The following is a 21,904-nucleotide window of genomic DNA, read 5'->3' as shown; positions in this document are numbered from 1 at the left end:
TTCCTCATCACATTGGAGAGAGATACTATGCCAGGTTCCACAAAGATAGGGTTTGGGTTTTCTTTTTTTTCAGGACAAACTTTAAAAAGAGTTTACAGAATATCTTCAAAGAATGGCAATAATGATAGGATCTACAAATTAAATTGTATGAGGGGAAACTGAATGCCAGAAAGAAACATCCTAACAGTAATACCAAGAAGCGGGCATGGGTTTCTTAAAAATAATCATGCCAAATGAACCTTACTGCCTTCTTTGATAAAGTGCCTAAATTAGTGGTTCAGGGAAAGGATGTGGATACACTTTACTTGGACTTCAGCAACACATTTGATAAAGTAGACCACAGTCTACTTCTTTGTAAGATAGAACAATGTGGGATAAATAGTACCACCACCAGACGGATTTGCAATTGGCTGACCAACCATCTTCAGTGGGTAGTCCTCAAAAGAACTACATCTACATGGAGGGAAGCATGCTGTGGACTACCTCAGGGTTCTGTACTGGGGCCACTGCTCTTCAAACATGTTTATAAATGATCTGGATGAGGAAACAGAAGGAGAACTCATCAAACCTGCAGACAACACCAAGCTGGGAGGAATAGAAGATAGACTCAAGCTGCAGAAGGCTCTTGACAGACTTGAGTCCTATCCAACAAGATGCAATTCAGTGATGAGAAAAGTAAGCTCCTGCAGTTAGTCAAGAAAAATCAGAAACACAGGTACAGAATAGGTGTACTTGGCTCAACAATAATAACTCTGAGAGGGATCTTGGTGACTACCATTAGGTATGAGCCAGCAGTGTGCTGCAGCTGCCAAAAAAGCCAGTGCAATCAAGATCACGAGAAGTGATAGTACCACTTTTGTTCTATACTAGTGAAGCCTCACGTGGAATATCGCATCCAGTTCTGGCCACCACGATACCAAATAGATGCTCAGACTCCAGAAAGAGTGCAGAGAAGAGTAACAAAGATTATAAGGAATTTGGACACTGTATCATAAGATATAGTGGTTAAGGGAATTAGGTATGTCCAATCTGGAACTAAGGAGAAGCTTCCTGACAGAGAGAAGAATTAACCAATGGAACAGCTTGCCTCCCAAAATTGTGAGTGCACCATTGAGGGAGGTCTTCAAGAAAAGACTGGACAGACATTTATTATCTGAAATGGAAAAAGGTCTCCTGCCTTGGGCTGGAGGTTGGAATAGAAGATCTCCGAAGTCCCTTCCAGTCTACAATAGTTTGTGAGGGGTTGTGTGGAGCTGAGGCAAACAACTACAATAGTTGTTTGACAGCAAAACTAATTACCCAAAGGGATCGTTTGTTCTTGTTCACTGGATATGATGAAGTGAAGCCTAGTTTGGGATGTTATAATTTGGGTCTCTGCACAAAGGATGGGGTTGGACTTGATTGCCTAAGAAGTGATCTCTTCAAATCTATGATTTTGTGATCCATGACCATGTCTTGCCTTCTGGTCACCACTGATCCCTCTCTTCAATTGATCTCTGTACTTTTCCTTTAAGAATTCTAATGGGCAATCTGATGCCCACCACATGTGTTAAGTTACAGCTCCCAATCTGTACCAGCCATTTTACAATCTGACAGATGTGAGGTTGGGCTCCCCAACCCAAATTGTGAACAATTTTCTAGTTTAATCTACTCCCAATTCAGAAAAAACTTGAGCAATTCCAATAGCTAGCTTAAAAAAAGAAGTATGGCAACATTTACTTATTTCCCAAAACATTTCTAACTGATTTAATTTAGATATTTTGCTGAATCATCATCCTATTTTTGCAGAAAATCACAATCATTTACAAATTCAAAATATTAACATGACTAAGCTTAGCCATATTAGTATTCTGAATCTGTAAATTTGTGGCTGCCAGTTATTGCAGTCTTTCATTTAGCAAAGGGATAATTTAGAACTCTTCCCTATGGTGCCTCAATCAGAATAGAGCTGGAAGGGACCTTGATGGACTTCTAGTGCAACCCCACTGCTGAAGCAGGAGATCCCATACCATTTCAGACAAGTGGCTGTCCAGTCTCCTCTTAAAATCGTCCAGTGATGAACCACCCCCAACTTCTAAAGCAGGCGTCCTCAAACTTTTTAAACAGGGGGCCAGTTCATTGTCCCTCAAGCTGTTGGGGGGAAGGACTATAGTTTGAAAAAAAAATAACGATTATAGAACAATGTAAAATAAGTATAAAATGAAAAAATGAAACAAGAAAAATAAATTGGTTAATTACTTGAACGAGCTTTTAAGTGAAAATATTCATTTCCAGTGAATCCACACGTTTTGTTTGGGAATGCAACCGCTGGTTTTTCTGCAAATAGTTTTTGAGTTGTGGGAAGATGGCAGAAGTTTTCCTCCCTCAGTTGTTTAATGAGTATGTCCCAATTTTACTTCAAATGCTTTCACGTGAATGCATATCACAGATGAGCTTCCCCTTTCCTTGAAGTTGCACGATGAAACTGTTGAGTAGCTGTTACATCTGTCAGAAAGGCAAGGTGCCATTTCCACTCAGCATTTCTTGCAGATGTCTTGTGACCCAAATTACGTAACATCCGCAATGCCGGGAAGAGAGGGAATTTGTGGAATGAAGGAGGAGAAGAGGAGAAGGAGGGCAGCTGTGGAGTCCTTGGTGCTCGCTGAGCTTGGTGACTTTCTTGCAGACGTCTCATGAGCCAAACTAGGTAACATCATTAGTTCACTTATTATCCCACTTTGGGTCCTGAAACATCTGCAAGAAAACCACCATCCTCACAGATCCCCCCAAGGACCCTTCATTTTAACCCTGAGCCAGAAATATTCTCCTTGATTGGCATTCCGGACTTTTCACTGCCTCAGCTCCACACAACCCCTCGCAACCCTGAAATAACCTTCCAGGAGCAAATTCTCCTCCTTTTTTCTCACTCACTCCGGCCACCCCTCACAAATACCTCGCCCTTCGCCTGTTTCCCTCAGACCCATAACTGGCACCCCACTTTAGCAGCCCCACGCCGACCCTCACGGGGGTCAAGCCCACTCATTCGGAGCAGTTGCCCTCGCTGCCACCGTAGTTTGAGGACCCCTGTTCTAAAGGCAAGCTGTTCCACTAGTTAATTGTTCTTACTGTTCGGGAGTTTTTCCTTAATTCCAGGTTGCTTCTCTCCTTGATTAGTTTCCATCTATTGTTCCTTGTCTTGCCTTCTGGTGCTTTGGAAAATACATTGACCCCCTCATCTTTGTGGCAGGCCCTCAAATACTGGAATACTGCTATCACATAACTCCTTCTTTTCTCTAGACTAGCCATACCCATAATCCATACTCTATCCAGTTTTGGTCACCACAGTACAAAAAGATGTCACGACTTTGGAAAAAGTGCAGAGAAGAGCAACTAAGGTGATTAAAGACCTAGAGATTAAAATATATGAAGATTGATTGCAGGAATTGGACAGAAGACTCTATACCATTTCAGACAAATGGCTGTCCAGTCTTTTCTTGAAAAGCCTCCAATGATGGGGCTCTCAGAACTTCTGAAGGCAAGCCACTTTACTGGTTGATTGTTCACACCATTAAGAAATTTCTCCTTAGTTCTAGGTTGCTTCTCTCCTTAATTAGTTTCCATCCATTGTTTCTGGTCTTGCCTTCTGGTGCTTTGGGAAATAGGTTGACCCCCTCATCTTAAATACTGGAATACTGCTATCATATCTCCCCTAGTCCTTCTTTTTACTAGATTAGAAAAATCCTATTTCTGCAAGCATTCTTCATATGTTTTAGCCTCCAGCAATAATCAACATTGTTGCTTTTCTCTGCACTCTTTCCAGAGTCTCAACATCTTTTTTATATTGTGGTGACCAAAATTTGATGCAGTATTTCATGTGTGGCTGTACTAAGGCTTTGTAAAGTGGTATTAATACTTCACGTGATCTTGATTCTATCCCTCTATTAATGCAGCCTAGGACTGTGTTGGCTTTTTTGGCTCCTGCAGCACACTGTTGGCTCATATTTAAGTGATTGTCCACTAGGACTCTGAGATCCCTCTCACAGTTACTGGCATGGAGCCAAGTTTGACCTAGTCTGTATCTGTTTGTCAACTGTCCCATTGGCTGAGACAGTAGAGGAGACTCCTGGGACATCTTTTACCAAGAGTATAACCTTACTGAAAATTCCATGTAGATACAGAAGTGGAAAAGCCAATTCTAACATTTTCGCACACAAACAGGCTCCACCAAGAGCCTTGGTGGAGCAGTGGGCTAATGCCTCCTTAAGTAACACCAGCTGCCTGAAATTAGTGCAGGTTCGAGTCCCACCAGGCTCAAGGTTCACTCAGCCTTCCATCCTTCCGAGGTAGGTAAAATGAGGACCCAGATTGTTGGGGGCAATAAGCTGACTTTGTAATAATGCCGCTTGGGGGGGACCTGAAAGCCCTAATAAGCAGGCATATACATAGAATGAAGGCTATTGCTAAGCACATTTGATTTGTGCTTAGATTGTAAGCTGCCCTGAGTCTTCGGAGAAGGGCGGGGTATAAATGGGATTTTAAAAAAATAGCATAGGAAAACTTTTCCCTTTCTCCTGGTCCTCCCACTCTCCGTTTTCTAAACAATCAGTAACACTTGTGTTGGTTTGGGAACGGTTTCTCCGACTCAAATCTTTCCCAGTCAGCGAGCTGACCATGACACCTGTACAGTTGGTTTTGCTTGCTCAAGTGTAAAACCTTACTTTTATCTACACTGAATTTCATTTTATTTAGATAGAGCCAAGTATTCAAATCTATCGATATCCTTTTAGATTTTGAGCCTATCTTCTGGGCTATTGGCTATTCCTGCCAGCTTACTGTCCTCTGAAAATTCTATTCCCTCATCTAGATTGTTTATGAAGATACTATTGAACAGTACTGGGCCTAAAACTGAATCTTAGGGTATCCCACTACTTACTTCCCTCCATGTGGATATAATTTTATTGAGGACTATACGTTGAGTAGGAAGTTGGACTAGGAGACCTCCAAGATCCTTTCCAACTCTGTTATTCTGTTAGGAAATGAGTTATGGGATGAAATTGATTATACTTGTCATGATCAGGTGGGAAGTTGCTTTCTTGGAATTTTTTCTTCCTCTTTTCCCTTGCATCTTTTTCTTTCCCTTCTTTTTAGTTTGTATTATCATTTACTTTTAATGTCTTTAACAACATTATTTTTAATAAAATGGTTGCAAAGATCCAGGTTTATTTTCACAGTGGCATAGAGCATAGAAATCGAGGTGCCCAGTGTCTGAATATGCCTGTGAAATCAAAAATAAAATGTGTATTATATATACTTTTTCTTTCAAATTAAGAATTATGTCCCTTCTCAGATTAATAGCAGCTATAATGTAATTTGAATTCCAATAGTCTTCCTTATTTGCAATTTTTATGTCAATATATCTAAGAGTGAAAGAATATTGATATTCTTTATCCTTGACTTGTCAGAAAACACCAAGAATCATTCTCATTGTGGAGATTTTTAATATTAGTAATAATAAGAAATTATTTTAAATTTCTTAGGAACTGATATTCAGATTCAGGTTATTAATGTGGTGATGTTTTAGCGTGAGTATTGCATCTGATTCCCTGTGTGTTCATTTGGAAAAAATGCATTATTATTTTTATTTATGTTTACTTGTTACAACTGATAAGTCAAACAATAAATGTACTTAATTTCAAATTATAAATACAATGAATATTTTGGTGATGTTGATTTTCTTTGGTGTTGATTTTTTGTAAAGGTGGTAAGTGTGACCAATAAAAACATACAAGATAAGCAAACAATAAAGTCGATAACTCTATAACTCTATGTTGTGAGGGATGCCATGCTGGATACCACTTAGGTGCATCATTGAACAGTAAAAATGATATATTCACATTGCATATAAATGCTACAGAATGCTCTATTTATAATTTGTTGCATTGACTTCTAGACCCCATGTACATGTCTAAGGCTTCTGATTCATTGTAGAACATCCTTTTTTTAAAAAAAATAGTGGTTTCATGTAGACAAAGGATTCCCATGTACATTTGGATAAATTGGAAATGTTCTATGATTTAAAATGTTGCTGCTATGACTTTTTTGATGCCTTCAGGTGATGAATAGAATAGAATGGGATGGAATGGAATGGAAATGAACAGAACAGAACAGAACAGAATCATAGGGCTGGAAAAGACCCTGGAGGTCTTCTAGTCGAAACCCCTGCCCTAGGCAGGAGACCTTATACCATCCCAGACAAATGGCTATCCAATTTTTTCTTGAAAGTCTCCAGTGATGGAGCACCCACAACCCCTAACTTCCTAACTGTCAGGAAATTTCTTCTTAGCTCCAGATTGGATGTCTCTTTAATGAGCTTCCACTCATTGAGTTCCTTTAATTTTCTGACAAGATTTCAGAATTGGTTTGCCATTGTCTCCTTCCTAGGGCTCAAAAAGCCTGACTGGTCCAAGGGCACCCAGCTGACTTTGTGCCTAAGATGGGACTAGAACTCACAGTCTCCCAAATTCTAGCCTTAATTACTACATCAATGCCATAGAACCTTAGAACCTGACACTATTACTCTGCTTGTATTTCATTACATACTGTACTTATTGTGAGTTAATCCAAAAGTCTTCTATATAAAGCAAACACCTACCTGCCAACTGAAAAGACTGTTGTTTCTCCAGGGTGCATCTTGTTTTTGCCTTCTTTTGACCGGCCCTGACGATGTAAGGAAGGTCTCTTTTTCTTGCTACAATGAATGCAAGGTGCTTGTGTTGAGCCTAAGTGCACTGTGTGGTGATGAGGAATGCCACCATCTTGGCTGCTACGATGTGGACATAGAGCACTGGAGAAAAGGAAAGGCAAAGACCATCAGTTTAGAACAGAACGGAACGGAACAGATCAGAATAGAATCTGGAAGGGACCTTGGAGGTCTTCTAGTCCAGCCCCCCGCTCAAGCAGGAGAACCTATACCATCTCAGATAAGTGACTGTCTAATCTCTTCTTAAAAAACCTTCAGTGATGGAGCGCCCACGATTTTTGAAGGCAAGCTATTCCACTAGCCGAGTCTCTTGTTGTTTTTCAGGCCTCCTGCGGCGATATTGTGCCGTTTCCAGCCCCGGAGAGGCTGGGAGAAGCAAAGGAGGCATCTTCGGAGGCGAGGTGTGGTGCAACCACCTCGCTGGAAAAAAGAAAACACCCCAAGGATCCGGAGGCTTGAAAAAGGGCCACGGTTTAGCAGCCCCGAAGCCAATGACTCGGCAGTTTGAGAAGAAGCAGGGAAGTGAGAAAGAGTGGAAGTGAATTTAAAGACTTTCCGAGCGAGCATGCCGGCGGGGTGTTAAGCAGAAGTGAAAGGAGCGGCAGCCAGTTATCGGGGTGTGTGTGTGTGGTTTTGGCAACAATTTTTTTTGTTACCCCTTTTGTTTTTTGCTGCTGTGGATCCGAATACTGATTAGAGGCTTAAATGGACTTGTTTACGAATATGACATGATTGGTGGAAGCTTCTTCTCCCCTGAAAAAGCTAGCGTACTGATTTACGGACTGCTTTAAACTGCTTTAAACTGACAGATATTGATGTGGCTTTTTCTTTCTTTTTTTTTCTACCTCAAGAGCGGAAGTGAAATTTATTTACAGAACGGGTTTAGATAAGTTCTCAGACTATTTTCGAACTCATGGATAATAAGATACAGTATAATCCATGAAACTCCATTCTCTAGGAAGTATATCTACTGAGGCCCAAATGAAATCAGTAGGAGCTGTACAAGTACATTATACAAGTACTGTACAGCTTTGGAGAGGAAAGCTTCAGGCAACAAAAATATCCTGCATCAAGACAAAAATGCTAAGGAAACCAATTAACTAGGGTCATCTGAGCCTGACCTTCTGTTCTGGCTTTTTATCCTCCTGCAAAAAGATGGACTGCAATATGTTTAGTCCCCTCTGAATGACAGACATCTAGCCCAGTCATTCAAATAGAGTGAAAACTACCCACATGCATTCAATATGCAGCTGTTCTTATCACTCTTCTCTATCCTAGTAGATATCATAGGATGTCATGTTGGGGGAGACCTCTCAATATTTCCTCCCCAAGCACATTTGTTCCATGCCTCTGGGATTTGAAACAATCAAGAAGAAAATCCTCAGTTAGCACTACTGGCATTGTGAGGGGTTTGCAAGACAGATGGCTGGGGAGAGCTTTTAAACTTCCCCTCCTATGACCAGTGATCTCCATTACACTTATGTTACGTTGGAGAAGAATAATAAGGCAGTATGTTATGTCACACACACACACACACACACACACACCCTATATACACTCACTACTATATCATGTGATTTAGTCCTGAGCATATCTGAGGGAAGGAAAAAGGAAAAATTGAGAGATTCTCAAAATGTGATTGATACCAAGTTGAACCTATATGCTTTCCTCACCTGGGCACAGGCACTGGCAATGGGTAATCAGCATCACCTTCTCCCAGCATTTCTTTTAGAACTTCAACATTTGCTAAAAAGAGAAAAAAGTAGAAATGTGTCAAAACAAGGTCCCAGGTGATAGGTTTTTACTTAAGTAAGCCAAAATTATGCCCACCTTCATTTTGAATGATACATTTCACTATTTTTTCTACAGTATCCTCATTCATATCCTCATCCTCATCCTCATCTGAAAGAAAAAGAAACACACAAGTGAAAAAAGAGTAGTTGCAACTCTTTGTAACCTTCTAAGAATCATGACAAATCCAAAGTACTGCCCCTGCTACAACCCTTCAATCATTTTGATTTTGTCCTTTTCTTTCAATATGGCTCCTCCTCCTCCTCCTCCTCCTCCTCCTCCTCCTCCTCCAACACTACCCTTCTGTTATTTTCATTGTGCATGGTTTTGAAATTCTAGGTAATACTTTCATTAATCTTCTGAATTACAGGTGCTTATTATTATTTTTTCCTGATAGAACAATTGATCATTACATGAGAACAATTGATGGTTTATGTGCAACAAAAAAATTGAATGAATAATGAATGAATGTTAATTTTCACTGAGAAAAAAAAATCAGTTGTAAGGACTGTCTTACCAAAGGAACTATTTAATGAAGGACACCAAAACCTCTGGCAGGGAAAAAGCTCAATAGTAATGTTTAATTTCCATGCTGATGAACACAGTTTATTTTGAAAAAGCATACAAAACATGAAAGCAGGATGACTATGCAATAGGTTGGCAGCAATACCATTTCCGTTCCCCTGAAAACTGATTCTTCTACACTGTCCATTGAATGATATAAAATGCTGAGCCATATTCTCCTACATTTAATCATACCCTGTTATTATAACATAACAATTACGGGAGAAGGGCGGTATAAAAATTTAATAAATAATATAATATAATATAATATAATATAATATAATATAATATAATAATATAATATAATATAATATAATATAATATAATATAATATAATATAATATAATATAATATAATATAATATAATATAATATAATATAATATAATATAATATAATATAATATAATATAATATTTTATTATAATATCTGTCAACTATTTACTTTGCCCCTTTCCGAAAAGAACTTAGAGCTCACCTAGACCAGTAAAATCCAGCAGCTTTGACATCTATCCGTCCACTTTACGTTTAGATGCATTCAATGAAAGAGTATCCAACTAGCCTCTAAGGTGAGCCATTCAATTCTAAAAGTGATTTTACCATGAGGATTTTTTTTCTTGATGTATAGTTCCTTGCCATTTTAAATTCACTGTTCTCCCCCTGTCTTCTGGGACAACTTGGAACAGTTCTGCCCCGTCTTGTACATAACCATCTTCAGGCACTTGAAGATACCTTATGTGTCTCAATACCATGTTTTCTTCTTCAGCACACCCAGTGCCTCCAAACTTTTCTCATATTTTTTGATTACATGTTCCCTATCCTTTGCCAGTGACTTTCTTAAAACAAATGAAGAAAGGTCAGAAATAATATAATTTCTTAATACTGACACTTTCATTTCCTTGATCCAATTTAGGATGTCCTTCCTTCCTTCCTTCCTTCCTTCCTTCCTTCCTTCCTTCCTTCCTTCCTTCCTTCCTTCCTCAACTGCATGTTCAGCTTGTGATCTACCAAAATACCCAGAGCAGTAATGTAAAATGGAATCTGTAGTATATCATTGGTGCCATTGTCATGCACTTATTGGATATGATTGTTAACCAGCTTTGTATCTATCTAATAGTAGAATATTCCAGCCCACATTTTGCCTTCTTCTGTTTAAGAATCTCCTGAGAGAATTTACAACAGCAAAAGGTAAATGCCTATATACTTTTAGCCAGCATTTCCACTTCTTAACTCCTGTTATTTCTTCCATTCTTTCTGTGATGCTGATTTTCTATTCCATTTCTTTCATTTCACAGTAGTATAAAGCAACTTAATCTCCTTATTTTTGTACGTGATATCATCATATAAAGAAATGAATGTTTTTAAATGTTAGTTTGTACATGAAAGATAGTAAGAAAAACTATCAGTATTATGGTAATTCCTGTTTTATAGCCAGTTTATTTCTCTGGTGAGTTATTCTTAGAAACAATGTGCCCATGAAACAAAAAAGTATGCCTCTTACAACATGTACCACATGTTTATAAAAGTATACGTTTAGAAAAATTGGAATGCAGTTTCCTATCACTAAATTGTTGGTGCACGCATAATATGAACATTGAAATCTAAGTTAATAAAGTCACATTTTAAAATCTCCTTAGTATCAGACAATTTCAAGACAAATGGAACTATTTTCTTCAAAAGAAGAGGACGAAAAATGAAAGTAGCACAAACAATACTCAGAATTTTGGAGAAACTGTTTTTACCTCTAAACCTTGTATCATTACAAGGTTAGTATCATTAAAAAAATTTCCATTAAAAGTATTAATTGCATCCTAACAGGACTCTCTGTTTTGGCTTCTTCAGTTATTACTGCCTATGCTGATACCACAACTCCTTTGGCAGCTCATGTCAAGTTGAATCATCTCCATTAATAGAAACAGCTCTTAGAACCTGGAGGGCCTCTGAGTTAAGAAAAGGATTGCCTATATTCACTACTCCAGTCCTACCCTTCCTACAGTCTGGTTCCAAAACCCATCTGGTTGGGGAGATTTCTCAGACATGAGATTGTCAGTATAATTTCACAATAATGCTAAACGAGCTGCAAAATCAGGAGAATAGAAAAGAGAACTATGTACATTCTGTTGATGTAAGTTTACTTTGGTTCTGTCTCGATTTACTTCAAATTATCAAAAGTGGTAGTAGCTACAACCCAACAAATGTTAGACTAGGAACTATGTTTCTACATTTTAGAAATAACAGTACTACTCACAGAGGTGCTAGTCAAATGTAGAAAATAGGTGGGAAATGCCGAACTTGAAAGAGGCTGATCTAAAATCCCTGAGCCCTCCACTAACCCACCTATACATAAGCTTGATTCCTTCTTGCATATCATCCTAAATCTTAATTAAGTAGCAGTTTCTTGCTTGACTGAACTCCTCATCACAATTGAGTTGCAAGATGCTGCCAAGAAACTTAGTTTCTCTCTCCCCCACCCCACCTTCCGGTTACTTACCATCTTGGAGTTGCGTCAGTGATTCCTTGTTGTCAGAGTCAAATTCATTACTGAATGTCCGACAGCGGTATCCCTTTTTCTTTAGGATATGGCAAATGAGAAAGCCCGCAAGACCCATGACAAAGAAGACCAAGACCAGCAGGACCAGCATATATAAACCATACTGGTGGTCCACATCCCCATCTGTGGCGCTGCTGTGCTCTGACATCCGGAGCTACAAAACGGATGGTAAAAACTTTGAGATCCACCACATTTGTTGTTCCTCCCGCAGCTATTAGGATGGTGGTGATTGCTGCTATTACTACTACTGTCCGTCACTCCACAAATGCATCCTAAAAGCAACATTTGGGTCTCTGGGTGATTATCCATCCAAAAAGTGAGATATAAAAAAAAATGAGGAAGGAAGGATCTTCCAGAAGGATCCTGCTTCTCAGCTACACTTAAGAAAACTCGTCCTCCTCGAGGTGTTTGGCTTTCCAATTTAAACGCTTTGGAAAACTGCGACCCCTCTTTCCTCCAATTCCCGTATTTACTTTTTTTTTTTTAGACAATTCCAGGTCGCTCGCTGGCTCGCGCGCCCGCGCGCTTTCCCGCCACCCCTTTTTTCCCGCCACCCCTTCTTTCCTCCGCACCTCTCACTCAATCCCGCTTCCTGCACGGCGTTTCCCAAGGTCGCTGCCGCTTTTGCAACATGCGATCATCTTCCTGCCTTTTGATCGCCTCTGTCTCGTAGGACCCCCCAACCCCCATCTCCTTTTCCTATTCGGAGCAAGAGCTAGGGTGGGTGGGTGGGGGTAACATTTGCTAACGCCTCTCCCCTCCAGATTCCCTGGAATGACCTCCCTCTCTAGTTTCAGCCCCGTCCTTTTCCGGCACGCGGATTCTTCCCAAGGGCAAAGCGGAGCCTGCATTCGCGCTTTTCTGTCTTTGCAGCAACATCTCTACGTTGGAAAAGCAAACTCCGCTGCTGCCCCCCCACCCCCCCCCCACCCTCGCCCCTTCTTATTATTCTCTATCCAGGTACCGTACTCACAAAAAAAGGAAGCCCGAGTTCAGTTGCGAACGTAGGAATCCAAGGTGAGCGATAGGAAGGACTGCAGCAAGGCTGCAAAAGCCCGAATGTAAACAAGTCGCCTTTTTAGGCTGCAACAGCCCCACCAGCCCACCATTTACCTATTTCCAGAACTGCCTGCCAAGCCTTCCTTGCCAGACTCAGCGCTGATCTCTGCATCTACTTGGCTGTCCTTCTGAGGTATGTCCCGCCGCAAAAAAAATCTCTCCCCTCAGAATCCCCCTGTCCATGAGGCACTGCCCCCTTCTGTCATCAGTATTGTGCACTCCTGCTTAAGGTGCAGTACCCTGAATGCTGCAGCTTTCTTCTGGTATACCTGAAGGATTCTGCTTTGGGTAAATCTATCCACCTTCATCGGTCTCCTAGCAACTCAGCATCTTGTGCTGCCAGATACTATTCTAAGCACCTTCTAGTCTCACCATCTTTGTGCCATTATGGGCACAAAGATGAAGAGCAGATGGCAAGCTATTTCTCTCTACCTCAGTGGCTAACAAGGCTTTTTTCTTTTTTTTGCAGGAATAGCAGTTTTCCAGGATCTAAGAAATCTCTTTAAAATTTTAGTAATATCTCAAGAAAAGCCTGCAAGGACTCCCCTGGTCTGAGAGGGCAATAGCTGGAAGGTTTCTAGAGGAACCACTATAGATAACTAGGGGGCTAAGAAATAAGCTTATCATCTCTGCATATATGCCGTCATCAGGCTTAGCTGTATTCTTATTCCTCATTTTTCCAATGAGCCTGTCTTATACCATTTCTTTTACAACCCTCTTCCACATGGTGTTCACATAAAAAAAAATCATTCATGTCGGATATAGACATCAGATATAGGACAGTCTACATACATAAAGACCCCATGGGAGCTGGAATTCTTTTTTTAAAATATTTTTTTAAATTTTTTAGTTTTGCAATCATAAGTACTTAACAAACAATGTGTTGTCTGGGTCCATTAGTAATTCAGTGGTACATATTAACTTCCTCAATCTAGATCCAATACTACACCTTCCAGTGCTTCCTCTCTTCTTCCGGTGGTATACATTTTTTCACACTAGGCCAGGGGTAGGCAACCTCGGCTCTTTTATGACTCATGGACTTCAACTCCCAGAATTCCTGAGTCAGCACAGGAAGTCCACGAGTCATAAAAGAGCCGAAGTTGCCTACCCCTGCACTAGGCAAATACAATTCCTATTGCTGTTAATACATATACAATTGAATATCAACATCTTTTATCAAATTTTTCTAATATTATATCAATAGTGTCAGTTTAAAATATGTTTTCTAACCAAAACATATCTCAATTGCATTTGCACTTAAAATCCTTGTTCAATCAATATCCTGTTTTACCCTTTTTTAATTTTGATTTCCCATCGATGTTCAAAGTGTCTCTATCGCTTATAGTTTTCTCATAATAAATTATATTTTGGTAACCAAAAGCTTCCCTTACTCAGACCCTCTTAGCATTTTCATATTTCCCTTCTCATACCAAAATATAGTATTCTAGTTGTAGATCTTATCTTTTTAGTTATAATAATATTTTTATTTCTAACAATTATGTATTCTCTTAGCCATGTTCAAACATCTATTTAATAATATAATATCCCATCTAATAGGTCAAAATCTCTATTTTCTTCAGTCTTACTCTAGCTTTGCCAACTAACTTTCCAAGTCAATGCATTTGAATCATTAAATAGTTGTTCCTCTATTTTTGTGTGTATTGTTTGGAATAAGAAAGACAATTTGATTAAAGTATTTTTGGAAGAATGCTCAGCCCATTTATATTCATTAAATAGCCTCCCTCCTTCTCCAATTTTCCACAATTCTCCTAACAGCTTTATCTTCCGTTCAATCAGCTCTTCTTCCTTATCCTCAAATTGTTCTGAGATCTTGACAAGTAAGATATCATTTCCATTTCCGGTATTATCGCTACATATTCTAATTCTTCATTTATCTGAGTGAGTCTGTTGATTCCTTCCTTTATGTCCTCCATCTTTGGATCTGCTTCCTCTAATTTTCCTTCTATTTTCTGGGTTACTAGTTCCCTTCTTTGTAGTCATTTTCTGAATTTGTAGGTTTAGATGAGAAGATTGTTCTTTTATCTCCTTCGCGTTATTTTTGGTCTCATCATGAGCTACGGCAATTGTTTCTTGTATTGATTTCAACATAGAAAGAATTTATTTCTGAGATTCATCAACATTTTCTTGTTGGTATGACAAGCTGGGGCTTTGAAGTCAAGCGTTAGGTATGGTTTTCTTTTACCATTTAAGGCTAAGTATGGAACATCCATTTTGTTTTCGTATGTGGTCTTTATAGTCCAATCTATTTAGGGTTTTAAAAAGTTTCAGTCAATTGTCATTTGAACTCCAAATTATCCAACCAGCCTATCAGTCCATCCTTAAGCCTCCCCTAAACAAATATAAGCAAAATTCAAGTTTTTCTGTCCAATAAAAAACATATCCCTTCTGTCCAGAGGAAAAAAAGCAATTAAAAGTTGTTCATCAATCAAAGATTTATAATCCAAAGTATTCCATCATCTCAATCAGTAATGCATGTTTCTTCTACAGGGAAATAGCTCCACAACATAGCTCTAAAAATCAGTATTTGTATTCATAATCCAGGTAAGCCAGTTTCAAAATAGTTTATTGTTTCTGCCAGAGAGATAAGCAGCCCAAGAGGGGTTTTTTTCCCCTTTTCCCAACTGCAGTCTTCAAAAGTGAAAGTTTCCAAGGATAACAAAAGTCTTATCCGAGTCTGGGCTTCAAGCCAAGTTTTCTTTAAGTATAATAGATTGTAGTGCCGTGGTTTGCCACTAGATGTCATTGACGCCACCTTCCAGTTTTTCAAATCCAAACTTATATTGCAAGCTTTTCAAGTCTTTTCTAACAAAGTCTCAAATTTAGTCCCCAAATTTCAAAGCTATATATATCTGCATTGATTCCAAATTAATCTTGTAATTTTCTCTGTTTTCCCCCAAGCAATTAGTTTCACCGCTTTTCTTTTCCTCAGGGAATGGGGCGGAAATTCCCCTTCTCTCTCTCATTGGGGAGAATTCTTTGCTTTGGACGGATTTTTCCAGGAAAAAGTCTTAAAAGTCATAAAGAGAGGATAAAAATCTCACCCCGTTCCATCCACATTGCTCAAAGGTTGCTCATTAATATTTATTTTCTTCAGTTGTCAGCAGCTTCTGACTGGCCACACGAATGTGGCCAGTCTTTCCCCCACCAGTTTGGAGGGCTTCTTTGGATCAAAATGGAAGGGCCACTGCCCCTCCACAATCAATGAGGATCCCCTCCTTCGTTGCCTTTCTGGGGTGACTTTCGACCCTTTTTAGGGTCTCCAGCAGGGCAAAATCGAACATGGAAGACAGAGCCCCATCTTCCTGCACCCATCACGCTGCGATGCCTAATCAGAATGGGAGCTGGAATTCTGTATGGGTGTATGTTCAGCCCTACAAATTCATGGGGTGTAGCATTCACGATTGGTATTGAAAGCACAGATATTGGGGTCTAGGCTAGTGATATGTTATACTGGTATTGTAGTTCTGCCCCTTTAAATGTTATTCAGAGAATTACTAGATACAGTACTTAAAAGAGAACAACTTAACCTATAAGTTTTCATAAAACTAGATTTGTTAAGTTCATATATGTGCAAATTTAAAATTAAGGGAGGTTTTTGTTTGTGCCATCAGATCAGTCTTGGAGAAGTTACATGGAGAAGTTCCTGTAGCTTTCTTGCCAAGATACACAAATTGGTTTGTCACAGCGTTTTCTCTAGGGCTGAGAAAGAGTTACTGGCCCAAGGTTAGCCAGATGGCTTTATGCCTATGTCAGGACTAGAACTCAGTAGTCTCCTAGTTTCAATTCTTTAACCACTACACCTCACTGGATTTCAAAAGAATCTTAGAGTTTCATAAATATAAGCAAAAAGAACAGTAAAATTGCATCTGAGAATACAGTATGTGGATTCCCCCCCCCTCACCCTGAATGATTATAGCATTTGGCTCCCCTGAACATTAATAGAATTATAAAAATCTCCAGTAATACAGTTAGATAAATTAAGAAGTTGTAAGTGAATGGTCTTTTTAAGAACTACTCAAAAATTTAATCTGCATAGATTAAAGAAGTGGTAGAAAGATTGGATAGAAAATGGGGAAAATAGAACTATAAATTGTTAAAAATAACTTCCCCCAGGGACTTGAAATGGGAATAACTATAAGGGAACATTAGAGAAAAGAGATTAAAGGGTTTTTTTCTTCTTGATTATAAAATGCTTTTTAAAAATGTTTGCATTTTCTGGCAGTACCAGGATGGCAGTACCAATATGCCAGCAGAAATGTTGTATAATCCACTGCAAATATAGAAAATATTGAAAATAGGCAGAAGAATGCTATGAAGATCTGTAGCACTTATTATATATGCTTATGAATTTACATGGAATATTCAGGAGAAAGAATGACAAGATACAATGCATCAGAATAATATGTTTTTCTAAGCTTTCCCACCTGCTGTGAAGACTAAACAATAATATGAGAAGCATGTTTTGTAAAAAATATCACCATAACTTAAGTTTTATATAGACTTTATACTTTTTCAGTTTCTACAAAAGTGGGATAATAATAAACATTTTTATTATGAAGATCATAATGATAGTAATAATTAAACTTGTACGCCACCCAATTCTCATTGACTCTGGGTGGCTCATAACAATTAAAGAAATTAGAATAATAATAATAAAAAAACTAAGAGCTTATGATAATGATGATGATATCTGGATTTTTTTCCTGTTGTTTAGAAGAGCCATAAAGGCCTTGTTTTTCACTCAAGTATTTAATAAGGAACAGCTAAAACTCCCCCACCCCACTTCATCATGCTTGCCACCTTTGTCTTTATATTTTATTTATTTGATAGTAATTCTGTATGCCTCCCACTGATACTGTGGCCTTAGTGTTCTACTATTAGTAGTAGTAGTAGTAGTGTTCTATTACTACTATTAATTAGTAGTAAATGTACTAAGGAAGTAAATTTTCTAGAACGCACAATAAGGGTAAGCTTAGATCCGAGAAGGAAGAGACAGACTTGCATTAAGGTGAGTTTTGTTCTTGGAATAGTTGACAAGATCCAGGACACAGTTCAAAAGATTTATGTTCCAATTTTTTTTCCCCACCTCTAGTTGATTGTAAACTAAATATGACCCCCAGCATGATGGGGGTGCAAAAAAAAAAGACAAATGAAGATTTTGAGCACATTAACAGAAATATAAATTTCTAAATCATGAGTGATTTTAATTCCACATTATTCTATGCTGGCCACAATGCACTTTTAAAAAATTTTATCCTGCCCCTTTTTTCATATAAAACTCCAGGCAGTTGAATACACAGATATACTTTCTTCCTCCTCCAGATGAGTTGGTCTGAGAGAGAGAGAGAGAAAGAGATTGGCTCAAAATTACTTAGTCAGTTTTTCATATCTAAGTTGGGATTAGAACTCAATCCTACTGTAGTTTCACTACATCAGACTGTTTTTCTGTGACTTTGCAGTTTTCTGCCCACTTCCAAGCCGCCAATTTAAGAAGGATTCAGACAAACTATAAGTAGTTTGAAGAATGGATTTGAATATAATTAGAGGAGCCTATGAAAAAAGAATAGGGACGTGGTGGCTCAGTGGGTTAGGACGCTGAGCTTGTCGATCGGAAGGTCGGCAGTTTGGCGGGTCGAATCCCGAGTGCCGCGTAGCAGAGTGAGCGCCTGTTACTCGTCCCAGCTTCTGCCAACCTAGCAGTTCGAAAGCACGTAAAAATGCAAGTAGAAAAATAGGGACCACTACGGTGGGAAGGTAACAGCCTTCCGTGCGCCTTTGGCGTCTAGTCATGGCCACATGACCACGGAGATGTCCTCAGACAAACGCTGGCTCTTCGGCTTTGAAACGGAGATGAGCACCGGCCCCTAGAGTCGGAAACGACTAGCACGCATGTGCGGGGGAACCTTTACCTTTACCTTTACCTTTACTATGAAAAAAGAAAAAAGCAATTGAGAAGTTTAACTTTATGAAAGGAAGACTGAAGGGAAATAAGATACCCCTGGAAAGAATGTTAAATGAAAAAATGTCTTCATCATTCCTTAAAAACAGGACACAGAATATGAATTTCAATTTCATGAAGACAGATTCTAAATGAAAATTAGGGGGAAAATCCTATAGCAAGAGTATTCTGACAGAGGATTCAATTGTTCAGACACTGGTGGGTTCTCCTTCTCTGGATGTATTCAAGCAGAAGTAGAGTCACCAGATACTTTGATTTTGATTCCTCTGTACAAAAAAGGAGATTGGACTTGAAGGCCTAAACAGTCCCTTATGATTTCATAATTCAATACATAACTGTAATCGTAAGTGTGGTATTATAGTTATCTCCAGTGCTTTTTTTGTAAAAGAAAAAGGTGCCGGAACTCACACGTCATACAACCCACCTTGCCTACCCTACAAGGTTCCCTCCAAAAAAGGTGCTGGAACTCCATTCTGAGGGTTCTATGACAAAAAAAGCCCTGGTTATCTCCCATTCTAGGTCACAAACATGCTGCCAGTTGTACAATTACAAAACTAACTTCCAAAATGCTTTCAAATACCACATTTGACCAAATATCAATCACATTAGTTATGCCTCCTGAAAGTTCAAGAGGTAGAAAGCACATAATCTACAGATAGAGAAGGATGCACAGGCATTGATACATTATGGACAGGAAAGAATGCAATAGCTTTTTCGTGATTGCTCATTTATCTGTTTTAGGTAGCATTGGAGAACATCATATCTTCATTCAGCCATCACCTAACATTGATCGATGAATTGGTGCATAGCTAATATATTGTTAATGAAAAAATTTATCATTGGTGGGTGCTAACAAGGTTACACCACTGAAATATCTACTAATGTTGCTATGTTATGTAATAATATAATGTGCCAATTAACATTAGTGCATTGTACCATACATTTGTTCAGTTTAGCTACAAAGATTTACTTATTTATTTACTTATTTACTTATTTACTTCTCAATAATTCTTAATGAAATTTTGGGGAAATATACACATAAAAATGCATTGTTATGTTTTTCCACATTTGATAGGATTAGGTATCTCTTCTCTTCATTAAATACTCTTTTTCCTGAATATTACATCCAGTTTTGGTCACTACAATATAAAAAAGAGGGCAGAGAAGAGCAACAAAGATGATTAAGAGACTGGAAGCTAAAACATGAAGAACTATTACAGGAACTGGACATGTCTAGTCTAATGAAAAGAACTAAGGGTGGTATCAGTGTTCCAATATTTGAGGGACTGCCACACAGAAGAGAGGGGTCAAGCTATTCTCCAAAGCACCTGAAGGCAGGACAAGAAGCAACGGATGGAAATTAATCGAGGAAAGAACCAACCTTGAACGAAGGCAAAATTTCCTGACAGAACAATTAATCAGTGGAACAGTTTGCCTTTAGAAGTTGTGGGTACTCCATTATTGGAGACTTTTAAGAAGAGCTTGGCTACACCATTGTCCGAAAAGGTATAGGCTGCTTGAGCAGGGGTTTGGACTAGAAGACCTCCAAGCTTCCTTCCAATTCTGTTATTCTATTTAATTCTTTTTCCTAGCAAAAAATTCACAAATTGGACTTTAATAATAAGTTTTTTTCCTTAAAGTAACTATTATAATATTCTGGTCACAATTTATCTAATTGACATGCTCAGTTGTCATTGATCCTCTTTTAGTGTTTGTTATATGGTTCATCTAAATCTATGTGAAGAATGGTAGGCTTTGTTATGATGTTCTTACTTGCATTACTTACAACTCCATAAAGGATTTTAAATATATTCAGCTAACAGTGAAGAAAAAACAAAACTCAGAGCATTATTCATGACTGGAAAGCTTCAGGCAATAGGGATTCGAAAAATAGTGCAAAGGAATCACTGTTATTATTTACATACATTCTGAAGATGTATGAGATTTTGTTATTTCAAAGATAAATAACCTGAAACATCAGGATCATATGTGAACTTTAAATCTATTTTTGCAGCCCCTATTCTCCCAGCACAATGCTGAATTTCAGTAGCATGTTGGCTGAAAAATAGCATGATCCCTGAAATTTCAGAGTAAAATACATTGAAGTTAGACTTTAAAAAGTATAACAAATTTTAAAAATTTAGAAGCCATTGTATGCTATATCATTCTTTTCTCTTCTTTTCTTCCTCTTTTCCTTATGTTTTGTATTTCTTCCAAGGATGTTAGCATCTTAACATGGATAATTCCAGTGCCTGTCAGTACCTGATAATTATTAATCTCTTCACTGATCAATTAAACTATTGCTGATCAGGTTTTTATGCCAATTAAATTCTTATTTTCCATCTAGTCAATGCAGCAAATTGTATTCTTTGTATTCTTTTGTTCTGCCTTCTGTTAACTAACTAATGTCATGACTTTGTTTCTTTTATAACATGCATATTAGTTTGATATTTCTCTCTCCACATATGTCTCTATTCTTTGCAAGATCATAAGCAAAACTTTGATAGTCTAAAGAAAGACTGCAGTATTTTCTCTTTGTATCACTTGCCTGTCATTATTTCCCTTTTTTCAGAGAATTATATTCTCCATTATGATGTGAACTTATTATGTTTAGCAAAATCCTATACATAATCACATAAGAGAAAAATCCATGGAAGTTACTGTCCTGTCTATAACGTTTTAAGTGAGACAGTAGATTGTGAAGGAGCCTTCACCAGCTGTAGCTCACTCTGCACATAATATATGAAATAACGGAACACAGACAGAGCACAGAGTTTCCTTGTTGCATTGACTTTTTAGTGAATTTGAAATTTGTTCGCTACACAGTTAAGCCAAGTTTATATAATACCTCCTGCATTTAATTTTCAAGACTGCTTTAAAGCGACAGACTTTGGCTTTTTCTAACACTTCCATTTTTCTCATCACATTTTAAAACAAGCAATATTCAGCTTGAAGAAAAATTCTGACAAAAATCTATATGGCTGTACTTACTACACTATGAAATTATATTGAGACATAATTAGGTTATTAAGCTACAGTCATTTGTTTTGTTCTAATAGACCAGAATATCTGATACAGTCCTAATCCAAAGGCATGTCACATTTACTTTTTACTTTTTATTTATAATTAATAAACTCTATAGTATTTCAGTACTAACAGGAGGACAATTTGTGGGTTGAGAAGAAACAATATTTCTTACCTCTCTTTCTGGCAAGATGATTGT

General features: G+C 38.2%; 1 protein-coding gene across 4 annotated transcripts in view; it reads right to left on the bottom strand.

Annotated features, from left to right (window-relative positions):
• Positions 1-21,904, bottom strand: part of RELL2 (RELT like 2) — a 31,914-nt gene extending 10,010 nt beyond the window's left edge. The window contains exons 1-6 of one of the 4 annotated variants that reach the window (XR_014491994.1): positions 11,583-12,119; positions 8,570-8,641; positions 8,413-8,485; positions 6,632-6,823; positions 4,913-5,254; positions 517-534 (exon numbers count right to left, since the gene is read on the bottom strand). Coding sequence is in view for 1 of the 4 variants with exons in the window: in XM_083358535.1 (XP_083214661.1) it covers positions 6,632-6,823; positions 8,413-8,485; positions 8,570-8,641; positions 11,583-11,790 (545 nt within the window). In the remaining 3 variants the exon portion in view is untranslated. Of the gene's footprint in view, positions 1-516; positions 535-4,912; positions 5,255-6,631; positions 6,824-8,412; positions 8,486-8,569; positions 8,642-11,582; positions 12,120-21,880 lie in introns of those variants that run through there. The other 3 variants (XR_014491992.1, XR_014491993.1, XM_083358535.1) reach the window with 3 other exon arrangements.

The sequence above is a fragment of the Vipera ursinii genome, assembly GCF_947247035.1.
Source record: "Vipera ursinii genome assembly, chromosome: 3".
Taxonomy (NCBI): domain Eukaryota; kingdom Metazoa; phylum Chordata; class Lepidosauria; order Squamata; family Viperidae; genus Vipera; species Vipera ursinii.
This window is presented reverse-complemented; position numbering and strand designations above follow the sequence as displayed.